General features: G+C 33.5%; 1 protein-coding gene across 5 annotated transcripts in view; it reads right to left on the minus strand.

Annotated features, from left to right (window-relative positions):
* Positions 1–13317, minus strand: part of CNKSR2 (connector enhancer of kinase suppressor of Ras 2) — a 278839-nt gene that overhangs the window by 127149 nt on the left and 138373 nt on the right. For all 5 annotated transcript variants that reach the window (XM_025857698.2, XM_025857697.2, XM_025857700.2 and 2 more), the window contains exons 7-8: positions 8490–8549; positions 5477–5545 (exon numbers count right to left, since the gene is read on the minus strand). In XM_025857698.2, the coding sequence (XP_025713483.1) occupies positions 5477–5545; positions 8490–8549 (129 nt within the window). The remainder of the gene's footprint in view (positions 1–5476; positions 5546–8489; positions 8550–13317) is intronic.

A 13317-nucleotide genomic window follows, 5' to 3' on the forward strand; every position in this document is an offset into this window, starting at 1 on the left:
ATAGATACATTTGAAATATACAAAATAATCACTTATAAAAAAACTTATAAAATTCCATGTAAAATAACTAGATCATATTAACTGTCTGTTGATACCAAAAGATATATATATACTACTAATAAAAATATACTGGGAGTAACCATTTTCAAAGGCAATTACGTTTTCCTGGTGAAGCTAGTAAGAAGTATAGAATTAAGAAAGAAATAAGTCAGGATGTAGAAATCTGCCGAAAAAATAAATTGGTTAATAGCAATTTACCATTATTAAGGCATCATACAACTTATCTCCTTTATATAAAGACTTAATATAACAAATTTCAGTTGGTAATAGAAAACTCACAAAATATTATATTGGATAATAAAGTAATGAATTGATTTCTCTAGGCAAAATAAATTTTATAATTTATATCAATATGTAGCACTTCGAAACCAGTTTCCACACATTCTCATCAAATCTACAATGTTTAATGCAAAATAGAAGAAAAAAACCTATATTAATCTCATAAACTACCTACTATATAAGGCAGAACCTGAAATAAAGTATTACTATGAATGGTTGATATCTATGATGCATTGTTTCCTTTAATTTTTGATAAATAACTCTTCATGATTTTTTTTTCCTTCCAAAAGAGAATAATTCCCTTCCTGTTTTAGAATACCAATTACTTAGAACCCTAATAGGGTTATTTTATGGTATTTTCATAGTCATTCATTAAGCAATATGTTAAATGCCATGCTAATATATTCAACCTCTGTACTCCAGCAACATCTTGGGTTTACAGGAATAAGATGTGAGGTATACCAGAAAAACTGCCTTTTGAGGTCTCAGTTTTCAATATTTTGGGCATAAGGAATTATAAGATAAATACTTTCTCATTTGAGAAGAAAGAACAAAAGAAAATAGGCAAGAATAAAAAAGTGAACAAGATGAAGAATGGAGGAGAAACAGTCAAGTGAGAAGTGATGAGGATGGTAAAGGAAAGGAGAAAAAAATGGAATTAGAAAAAAAACCTTAAAAATAAAGACAACAATTTAGTAAATTTAAAAAGACAGAGAGAGAAAGAAAGGGAACATCTGGTGTTAGTCAATATCATGGTATTGATTCCATTCAATAAGCCACTCCTTCCTGCTGAAGTTCAGGGACTGGGCCGTAGGGTGAGAGGGAGGGGAGGAGAGGGGAGAGCTGGGCTTTAATGGGTCACCACATTCTGTATCCATTCTGATGATGCTGGTTTCCCTTGTAAACAGCACTCTCCTGTTCTGGGGTTAAAGGAACAAGACGGTGAGGACAAAATCAAAACGGAGAGACTAGAGGTGAGAATAAGAGAGAATAAGGAAGACACCTTTGAGAATTATATAAATGAAGTTAGAATGACTTTTTCAGATGACTCAGTAGTCCTTTAATATGTTCCCTTTCCCCAGCCCCCACTGCCACCACCTGTAAGTCTTGTTGAGCAATGTTTACCATTTGGTGGGTAATAAAAAACACTAGCTTATAGTACTCATCTTCCATTTCTCACTAATCAATGTCCTACATCCCAACTATTTGCTGTAATCTATCTTTTTGACTCTCCCAACCTAGTTATTTTCCACTCCAGTAGCCTTTATAGCAACATATATTAAACCATTTCATGCAAGAATGTAGTCACCAGGTTCCAGAAGACCTTTCAAAATAATAGTGAATATGTTTTAATATTTACACAAAATGAAAGGAAATTTTCCAAATGCTGCATTCAACCACCACATACCCCACTCCTTTTAACTGATATTCCTAAGAAGAAAATATCTGTTTTTAGTATGGATAGAATCTTTAAAACACTTACACACCAAAAACAGTATTAACAAAATTTAACAGATTCATTAGGAATATGCCTCAATAGATTTAATAACTATAAGTAGTCTCATCAGCTAAAAAAACGTGTTAAAAGTGCATCATGAGGGCAGAGTTGCTGGTTCAAACTATGCCGAGGTATCTCCCAGAGAGAGGGATGTAGTGGCAGATGAAGTGGAAAAAATCTTGGGAGATTCCAGCAGCTTTGAGGAGTTGGATCTTCACTGGCAGGGAAGACATGCAATAGGACTCAGTCTGCTTTGCTTGGATGTTCATGATTTTTTCTTCTTCCTACCTGGCAGCCACAGTTTCTCAGCCACAGAAGTATGTTGATTTGAAAAGCTTAAAAGCCATTTATAATAAAGAATATAGCAATATGAAAAAGGACATAAAATTTCCAGTTTCATTTCAAATAAGAAAATATACTTTTTAAAAAGAGAGCAAACTAGAAAATACATACATCTAATTGGACATCTTGAAGATATACCATACTAGCAATTTCAAAAAAATAGTATTTGAATTCATCTGTGAATCATTCAACTTTCTCAGACCCCTAGGGAAAAATTTCAAGATGCTTTTCTATGTATTTTAAAATAAGAAAAGTTGTCAGATTTTATATTGTATATTACTACCTTTAGCAGTAGGAAATTTTAGAATTACAGAAAAATACTAACTGGGATAATAACAATCAAAACATAAGACTGAACATTACTCTTCATTATTGAATCTAAATTGGTATAGAACAATATTGGCAATTATCTTGCTATTCTGGTCAATTAATTACTGGATTAAAAAATAATATTAAGTATTTCAAATGTATTAGGCCACTCCTTAATGTAATTATTATATCATAACCAACCCCTAATGTCTCTGGTAATTAATGGAGGGACAGAAGGAGCAATTGTAGACTACAAATAATTTATACTTGTTTCAACTCATTTATCTACCTACCAAACCTTTTATAGTAACAAAACCCAGATAATTTCCATTTCATCACCTCTGTATATTGTCTAGTAAGAAGTTAAAAGCACTGTACAGACCAAAAAGGAGGCAACAGCAAGAAAGAGCAGACTAGGCTGCATTTAATAAAATGAGCCATTCTTACACAAATAGGCCTCTCATTTGAACACAAAGAAGACAATCTGGTAATTGATCACATTATTAAGGAAGGCTACTTTTAGGGAATTCAACATATTCTCCTGTCAGAGAATGTCTCTGTTATCATCCAAAATCAATTTGTAGGTTCTAGTAGCATTCTGCCGAGACACCAGACTCCAATTGGCCCAAGAGTTGTTGCAGGTAAAAGCGAGGAAGGTAGGTTGGAAAGTTAATTTTTATTGAGCTCTTAATGTGTGCCTGGCATTGTGATAGGTGTTTTACATATATATCTGAAGGAAAGGAGTGAGGAAGTAGCAATAAAGTTAAATTTCTAACCCATTTCTAATTTCACTCCAGCTGATTCACTGCCTTGGTTATGTAAATTCTCACTTCCTTTCCTCTTCTCTTACCCTTGGCCCCCCTCCCCCTTAATCTCTCACTGAATCATGAGTTTTACTTACATGATCATTAGAATTCTTCTCCTTTTGCTTGATAATTTTATAATTTGAGTTTGGGGAGGTAGTATAAAACTGAAGGCCTTGGAGTCAGAGAGCTTTGAGTTGCAGGCGAGTTAATCATTCTGAGTCTCAATTTCCACATATACCTTTTTTGTATAATTATTTTAAGTAGTAAATGACATAAAATATGTAAAGTACTTAACATGATGCTTAGCACACTGTAAGAACTCAGTAAACGTTGGCTATGGTTATTATTATAAAAAGGTAAACTGATGCTTAGTTACTATGATTCCCTTAAAGTCAAAAGTCAATTTCAGAGCAAAAACTGGAAGCAAGTTCCCCCAACCATCATTCTGGATCACTTTCAATATTTTAGAATATTCCTGTGATGCAAAGATGTATTTATACATTCTCACAGTATTTAAGTATCATCAATCTATATAGATTTTATCAGTTCACTTGTAGTCCCTTAAAGACTTTCGTATTCATTTGGTCAACATCAAAATCTTTGCCCCACAAAGAGTATCCTTTAAACAATTTTATTTTTCATTAGAGACTAATTCCACCTACTTAGAATTGACCAACTGGAAATTGGTCCAACTATCGAACAGATGTCATATTTGTTCAGATCACATGCAAAAATGGAGGCAGCATGAACATTACAAGAGGGAGAAGCTGCCTGTCTACTGAAGCAGCTGCTTTATCCCACTGCCCAAATCCTCTTCCTAGGGGACAAGAAACTTAAGTTAGGACAAACACTTTGTATAGTTTCTAGTAATGACAACTTTCTCATTATCAAAACTGTCATAGTGTGGAAAGGCTTTGCTGATGACCAGAATTCTGCATTAATTATTATTAACCTAACACCTATACGTTTAATTTTTTTAAACTTTCATTAATTTTTATTCACTTAGTTAATGAACTCATTGAAGAAACAGTGTAATTTTAATTATCAGTGTTCAGGAGCCTCTCCACAATATCATAAAATTCTCAGTTTACTCAAAGCCAAAGATGAAATATCTTCTGCCTTCATACCAGAATCAGTGAGAAAGACTGGAGTTTTTCACACCAGTCTTCTTATCCCCAAAATACAGACTTTCCTTTTAATAGTTTCTTCTATGACTAGAACAGGCAAAAACAAATTTAGTTAAAAGGTACAATAGGTAATAATTATTCACTCTGAAGGATTAGTGAGCTATAAGTAGAATATTTATCAGAAAAAACCTCCACATTTTTTGCAAATGAAGTTTATTATATTAATAATCAGATTTTCACTTCATTTGTTTTAGAGAATATACTTTATTTTGGCAGATATAGAAGAAGAAAGTAAATCAGCTGAGACAGAAAACAGCCCAGAGTGAAAATTATATGATGTTCATTTTCTAAAACTAACATTAAAGAAAACAGCCCTTGGAAGTCTACCCTAGACACAAAAATGCCACTGTCAAGATCTTAGCCTAGAAAGGGATTCATGAGGTTCACAGAGCAAGAAAATTTTATGAACTTATTTAGTTACATGCAACAGTTTTAAAACAAAAACTGTAGTCTTCTTTTGGGAAATGAAGAGCCAATTTGGCTATTAATTTTTAAATTTGTTTAAAAAATCAACATTTAAAATAAACCAATCTACTAGAAACTTCAGTGAACAAATCAATGTTAAAGCAGATGAATGAACGTATGCCCTTACAAAACATACCTACTAGGAAATTCCATAGTTTGTGAAGTAAAACTTAAAAGTTTTATCCAGAAAAGGTTGAATTTGTGTGCATCATCACTTTAATTTTTAGCCCAAAATTATTATCTCAGGTCATGGGGTATATGGCATTAACCTGCACCTGTCTATATAGAAATGCATATCTAACCTCAGCCAACACGAGTATTTCCAAGTCTGGTATTAAAACTATGGTTTTTTAAAAACTATGCCTTATCTTCTGTCAAATAATTAAGAATACTGATTCAGCTATCTGAAAAAAGGCTATTCAATCATTTTGTACACAAACAGGAGTTTTTATTTCATTGATATCCTTTTAAAGCTTTAGCAAATCTTTATATTATTTCCTCCCACTGACTCATAAGGTAATTATACATACCACAGTCTGATGATTAACTTGAATCACTTCATCGCCAGCATGGATTTTCTTGCACCGATCTGCAGGTGACTAAATTTAACATAATGGAAATGATAAAGAACATAAATTTTATCACTCATTTCTTTTCCCTGGAAATACTACAATAAGTTCACCTCTTTAGATCAAGAAATTATTTAATCTTGAAAAAATTAAACAAAAATGACTACTAGTGTTTAATATATTGTTTGCACTCTACAGATAACTAATAATAGAAAGTAGGATTTACTTTAAAAAATGATTTCCAGTTTATTTTTCATTCACTTCCAATTTCCAATTATTTCAAAACAAGTCTTGAAACAATATTAACCTCTATCCAACAAATTTTGAAATTCACAAAAGAATGATCTATCATAGGTCAGAATTCAAGGTAAGATAATATTCCAGAGAATTCCAGTTACTCAAATAATAACACAAGTATACTCTTAAGAGGGTAGTTCATCTAGGATATGAACTCAACCCTCAGAATGGTATCATAACAAGAAAACAATGTATTTTTATTCACAGCACCTTTAGGAGGTAGGTATATTATCAAAGCAGATAAGTACCATGCAACAATTCTGAAAAGTGTGTAAATCATTACTATAATAGGGCTGTCCCTGTGCTGTCTGGCTTACAATTGATCTTTTTAAAGGAGAGTATAGAAGAAAAATATCAAGCCAATGGTTCTAATCATGGTGTAAAAGAAAATGATAGTTGGTATATAAAATTGAAAGAAACTGAGACAACTTCTTTCCCAGATAAGTAAAAAAGGGAATAAGTCATATAAATTATAGACTTTCAGTGTTAAATGGGACCCTAGAGATCATTTTGTCTGAACTTCTCATTTTACCTAAAAGAAAACTAAGAAACTAGGGCAGAGCAAAGCAAAATAACTTAACCACTTTAGTGAGCAGATTTACTAAGACTCAACAGAGATCTACTAATGATAAATGACTGAGGGTACCAAAAAGAGTAAAACATTTTCAAGAATAAAGAATTAAATGATAAGCCATTAATATATGGTTCATATCTAAACTATTCATAGAATCAATCTTTCTTTGATCACTCACCCATTTATCAAATATTACTGAGTAATTAATATGAACAGTACATAGTACTCCACTTTTTTATAGACCCCAGACAATACAGAGATGCATTTCTATAAATTCTTCAAGATATAGCTCAAAATCATTTGTGATTATTTCTCTAGTTTCATTGGCAGCATTTATGATTCTTTCCTTTGTCTACACAAATTTCAGTGCCTGTTTACACACATAAACCCCTAGTTGCATTCCTTAGGAACAGCAAACTAGTTTAGTTTAAAAATTCCTTCAATACCTAGCCCCATGCCTGGAACATAGCAGACATGAAACAAAAGTTTGTTACAAGGACAAATGAATAAATGAATGATTGGGGGAATGTACAAACAAATGAGAATGATGAATCAGTGATAGGAGTATCATTTACAGTATTTCACTGCTTTAAAAATTTTAATTGGTTGACAATATGCACATTACTGATATTTCTAACCCCATATTTAATACCAAATGTGAAGCCAGTATAGCAATCCAACTGCAATGTATATTATGTATTTCACTATTCTCAAGAAACCAAGAGAAGTTAGTGGGAAAAAAGCAATAAATGATTAAAGGACTAAGTGAATTAGATGAAAAGAATGTTGATTTTTTTTTAAAAGAAAATGCCGGTAAAATATTGAGATCTATGACAACTTGAAATTAACTAACTCCACCCCAGTCTTCTTTGAAGGAACACAGCATAAACATGTAATTGGTCAGAATTTCGAAAAGAAAAAAAAAATTCAAAGCTCAGCACCTGCTTAAGAGTAAGATGGAAGTCTGGGACAACCAAATGGAGGAATAATGATTTATTATACTATTCAAATCTATTTTAGTGATCATGTTCAGGCTCAACACAATCACTTTACATTTCTGTAGCTCTTTATTGCAGAGCCTTTCACATTTATTACTTATTTTCACATCAACCTAGTGAGGTATGTAGTGCATATAATATTTCCAGTTTATAGTTGAGGAAACTAAAGCAATGGCAGGGTAAGTGACTTGTCAAAAATTACACTGCCATTAAGATGCAGAACTAATTGTAGGTCCTAGGCCTAGGGACTCTGACCCACTGCTTGCAGTGGTTCTCAAACTTCAGCATGTCTTAGAATTACCTGTTAAAACAAAATCTCTTGGGGCACCTGGGTGGCTCAGTTGGTTGGGCATCTGCCTTTGGCTTGGGTCACGGTCCCAGCATCCTGGGTTTGGGCCCCACATCAGGCTCCCTGCTCAGTGGGGAGCCTGCTTCTCTCTCTCCCTCTGCTGCTCCCCCTGCTTGTGCTCTCTCTTGTGTATATGCTTTCTCTCTCAAATAAATAAAATCTTTAAAAAAAACCCAAAAATAAAAAACAAAATCTCATTAAGAAACAGGCTGGTCTCCAGAATTTCTGATTCAGTAGTTCTGGTGGGGGGGGGCAAGAATATGTATCTCTAACAAGTTGCCAAGGGAAGCTGATGCTACTGATCCAGGGAGGGACCTCACTGTGAAAACCAGTGAGCTATACCATGCTGTCTCCTCACTGAATTAAGCTGAATTATAATGCATATTCAGAAAGCCTGAATTATCTGATGTTTCTTTCTTATATAAGTTTCTTAACATAACTAAACTATTTGACAGATGGAAGTGGATTCTTTTAGATGTCACAGTAACTTGTCATAAACCAGAAAATACTTAACAAAGACAAATCTCTGGCTGTGAACAGAAAACATCTGATTTACTCTGAGTAAATAGTTACTCTAAACTAAATAAAATGATTGAAATTCTTCCCAAACCAACACTTACTAACCCAATGTGTCCTTTTAGTTTTTTCCTCTTAATCTGTTCATGTCCTCAGAAGTCAACCTCAATTACGTGAGATATATGTTGTTTAACAATAAAAAGAAAAACACCCTATAATCTGAAATGTTATAATACTTACATTTTCTGTAGTTCCAGTAATTACATGGAGGCCATCATATGTTGATTTAATATACATACCCTAGAAAAAGACAGCATCAAAAAAAAAAAAAAGTGAAGCGACTGGAATGTTTTCAAGTATATTACACAATCATTTACAAAAAATTATCCTATCAAATTGCCACATACTCCATGATTCCATATTCAATAATGCCAACTTTAAACTAGTAAAAAATTCCTATCTGAATGTTCTGGTTTCTAGAGTTTGCCCGAAGAAGCCTGTCCTCCACTTAATCAAATAACTACTTGATAAGTAAATTGCCTGTGAAACTTATAAAATGTAGCATGGTAATTCAATATTCTTGAAGAAAGAATGCACCTCACTCCCCCAACAGTCCTTACTATTTGTTCTGTGGCAAAATAAAAGTAATAATGGGAAATTCAAATATTGGTTATTAGCGTATTATAGTTGATACATATTACACAACAAAGAGTAGTTTCTATAGAGCCACTTCAACTACAACTAACTAGAGACAGAAGAGTGATAAAATATTGTTAATGTAAACTTTTTCTCCATCTCTTTTGTGAAATCCTGTCTTTCCTGCCTTTATTTTCATTGATGAAGTTTTAATAATTATATCCAACACTTCTATATCAATAATTAAGAGGTAATGTGTGGCAAGCCCTCCTCCTAACAAAAAGGGTAAGATTCCATTTCCCATTTAAATAAAGCCATTTTAGAAAATGCTTTATTACATTTTAAAGATTATCTAGAAATCCTGAAATTATGTCAGCTTTATGAGCAAACAAAAACTTTAAATTATGGACAGTGGGAGAACTTGAAAGGGAAAAAAATCACAAGAATATATACACATTGTAAATGTTAAAATATTTTCATTTAAGTAAAAAAAAAAGGATGGGGAAAAAAAGATTTTTCTTCCTCTCTAAGGAAGATTGTTACTTTTCTCTGGGAAAAAATTACCCAGGCTTTACTTACACAACTGCCTTGCATTTCAAAATATTGATTAAAAAATAAAAAATATGAATTTTAATGAACTCAAAGTCTAAAATATAATGGACTTAACAATAACCAACAATATTATTTCAGAAAAGCATTAATTTTAGCACTTATATAGACAATTACTACAATGTTAATTTCCCATACCTTTAGGTTAATTACATATTTAGATAACTGAATGTACATGTATTTCATTGGAAATAAGTAAGAAATAAAAACAAGAAGCAGTAAAGTTCATGGGGTGGTACTATTAAAAAACTGGGTAGGCGTGAATTCTGCAGTCATTTCAGTAATGTCTTATGTCTAAAATGTTGGTACCTGTTCCAAAAATGGATAAGCCTGGATCACTAACATGAAAGAAAATGAATGTGATTTAAAAGGTGTTCATTTACCTGTGAACTCTAGTATTTTAAATGCAACTTCATTATTTCATATAAAATAAATAACCTCAACGGAAGTACATATAGAAATTAAGAAATTGGCTAGCTGTTGTTGCCTATGACCATGTGGTAATATTCAACCCTACACTGGTGACAAGTGTACAGCATACTTACTTTTTAAGTTCATACTTATTCCATTATTTATGGGAGGGTAAATATAATGATGCCATTATAGAACTTAGAAGAGGACAAGATCCTTGTCATCATCTTCCTCCAGGAATTAACAAAATTACAATAGATTAATAAAGACTCTCAAAATATATTTGTAAGAGCTAAACACTAAATTTTGTCTCAGGACTGTGAAGGACTGTGAGAGAATAAAGTGGGAAAAGACAGGGAAAGAAACAGTATATATTACTTGGACATACAAAACAGCCATCACTTATCATTCTCTATCACCATCATCACGGAAAGCTACTGGTTACAATGTACCAGGGACTGTTTTACTTCACAATAGCCAATGTGGTATAAACTATCATTACTCCTGTTTTATTTTTTTTAATATTTTATTTATTTATTTGAGAGAGCAAGAGCACGAGAGGGGGGAGGGTCAGAGGGAGAAGCAGACTCCCTGCTGAGCGGGGAGCCTGATGCAGGGCTGGATCCTGAGACTCCAGGATCATGACCTGAGCCGAAGGCAGACGCTTAACCAACTGAGCCACCCAGGCGCCCCTCATTACTTCCGTTTTAGAGATAAAGAAACTGAGGCACAAAGAAGCTGGGGAGTCTGCCCAAGGTGGTGAGGCCAGGTTTCAAGCCTAAGCAGTCTGACTCCAGACTACACTTTCAACCACTAGGCTCCTGATTTATCGATTTATTAATAGGACAGTTGTGCACCTTCACTTTTCTTATTATAACATAATATTTGGCAACTGTAGGTATTAAAGTCAACTATTCGCTGTTTAACATCTATGCTAAAAGACTGAGACCTGTTTAGCACACATGTACTATGTGCAATGTGGTTATAAAGAGTAACTGGGTCTCCTATTTTACAAATTTATTTTATTGCCCCATCTCCTCTGAAAGTGGTAGGCAGAAGTTGATTATGTTTCTCTCTACATTTCTTTCAACACTGCGTATTGCTGATTATGAATTCAGATATTTGACAAGAGCTCTAAATTGTCTCATTAATGATTAGGTCATAGAGAAAGTCTAATATCCTAAGATAAATGTTTAGAAAAGGCAATATAGTCATGGAGATAATAAAAACTCATGGACATAATCTAGTTGTGCCTCTGGAAATAAAATTTGTGTGCAATTATTACACACACCAGGAACCTCAAAAGTGGCAACTGTAAGCTAAAGCAGGTATCTGTTATTTAAAGGAAGAAAATCTCATCATTATTTACATATAATTAAATGCTATATGACATTAAAGTTAATTTTTTCAGATGGATAAAAATATTTTTAAAATGCTTAAATAAAGGAGGATCTAACTATGTATACAGAATTCAATTCTAGTAACCTCACAGAAGCAATTTTAAAACCGCCACAAAGAACGAAGATATTGTTTTATTCAATATTTTCATTTTTAACCTTAATAAGCCACTTGTTGTAAATGCTTTTAATAATCAAAACTGACTTCATTCTTTTTATTTCCCTCTGGTAGTATTAATGAGAAAAATGGCCAAAAAAGTCAGGTACCCAAAGAAAGTAAAAGAAGCAAGTTGCTTGGATGAGGTTTCAAATTAACCATCTTCCAAATAATGAAGAGTCCACAGAACTACAGCTGATCACTTGTTCATCTCTGAGAAAGGGTCAAACAGCAGGACATGTAATTCAAATGGTTCTTTTTCTGGAACTGAGACAAATCTGGTCTTCCATTTCATCAAAACCTTTATTCTTCCTTCTTTCTTCTTTTTTCTTTAAACAATTAATTAATTCTGGAGCTGACTTAAACAGCTCCCTCTTTCCTGCTTAGCTTGCCAAAATGACATTTGCTTCACTTGGTCTCCAAATGTCAGTTAACCAATGGGAGCCAAAGCAACCTTACAGTCAAGTCAATAGAATAAGGCATATTTGAGGATAATCTAAGTTTCTAACAGCAAAAGAGCTCTCTGAGGCCAAGAGGCTTCCCCAAGGATGTCCCCCCAAGCCCCTTCCTCTCTGTTCAACTCATCTCTTGGTTCTGATCTAGTTTTGATATGTTCCAATAGCTCTCATTCTCCCTCCTTTAATTTTCTGCTAATCATCGTGGTTTAAAAGAATTTTAGAAGCTAGTTGCATATTTAATCATAACAAGTACATTTCCCATCATTCGTTATAATGCTTAGAACTCTCAAAACTAAGAAATCCTAGGGGATTTTACTAATTAGGTAGAAAGCTGATGAACAATCTATCCAGTTTATCAGTGGAAGAAAGAAGCAATTACCTTTTGCCTATGAAAGAGGTTGTTTTGAAACTCGCAGAAACCTTCTGCAGCTAATTAAACTTCCTTAAAGCTTGGTATTCTCCCACCTTTATTTCTTTCCTTCATTTACCATTTAGACATTTCCTATGGCTAAGCACATGCTAAATATTACCAAAATCCTGAGATCTATTTATTTCAAATATGACTGAGTAAACTTGCTTAATGGTATCTGATTTTTAAAATGATTCCTTGAAAAAATCATAAAAATTTCTATTTAGGCATCTCTAACATGAATCACAAGAAATAGTTTTTATTTCACTTTTTTAAAGATTTTATTTATTTATTTGACAGAGAGAGACACAGCGAGAGAGGGAACACAAGCAGGGGGAGTGGGAGAGGGAGAAGCAGGCTTCCCGCCGAGCAGGGAGCCCGATGTGGGGCTTGATCCCAGGCCCTGGGATCATGACCTGAGCCGAAGGCAGATGTTTAACCAACTGAGCCACACAGGAGCCCTTTATTTCACTTTTTATTTATTTTCAACATTTTGGATTTTTCTTTTCCTCCCTTGGAAATATTTTCCCAGTGAAGTGCTCCCAATTGTCCTTTAAAAATGATTTCTCTAGGTGGTTCCAGTTTTAAAGTTACCCTCTTAAATCTCTCACACTTCCCTTTGGCAATTCCAACTTTAAATGTGGGATAATGGAACAAGCTTTGTTAAGATGTACTTTATGGAGATATACCTGGACTTAACTCTGCCTCTATTGTATATTACCTATGTGACACAGGGCAAATTGGTGAAGATCTGTGACTCCATTTTTTCATTTGCAAAATAAGAAAGTATCTACTCTAAAGAGTTGTGAGAAAATACTTGACAAATGGTAAGCACTCAGGTATTTTCTTTTCCAGCTCTTTCTCAGACTAACTGAATCTGGTTATTAGCATTTTAAGATCACGACTGTTTCAAAGGCTGGACCCAGATCTATCCCTTCCAAATTCAAAAAATAAAAGACATGTCCAAGGCTATACCTCTTTCATTGAAAAC

Source organism: Callorhinus ursinus, unplaced genomic scaffold (assembly GCF_003265705.2).
Source record: "Callorhinus ursinus isolate GAN/ISIS: 27379988/994484 unplaced genomic scaffold, GSC_fseal_2.0 scaffold16, whole genome shotgun sequence".
NCBI lineage: Eukaryota > Metazoa > Chordata > Mammalia > Carnivora > Otariidae > Callorhinus > Callorhinus ursinus.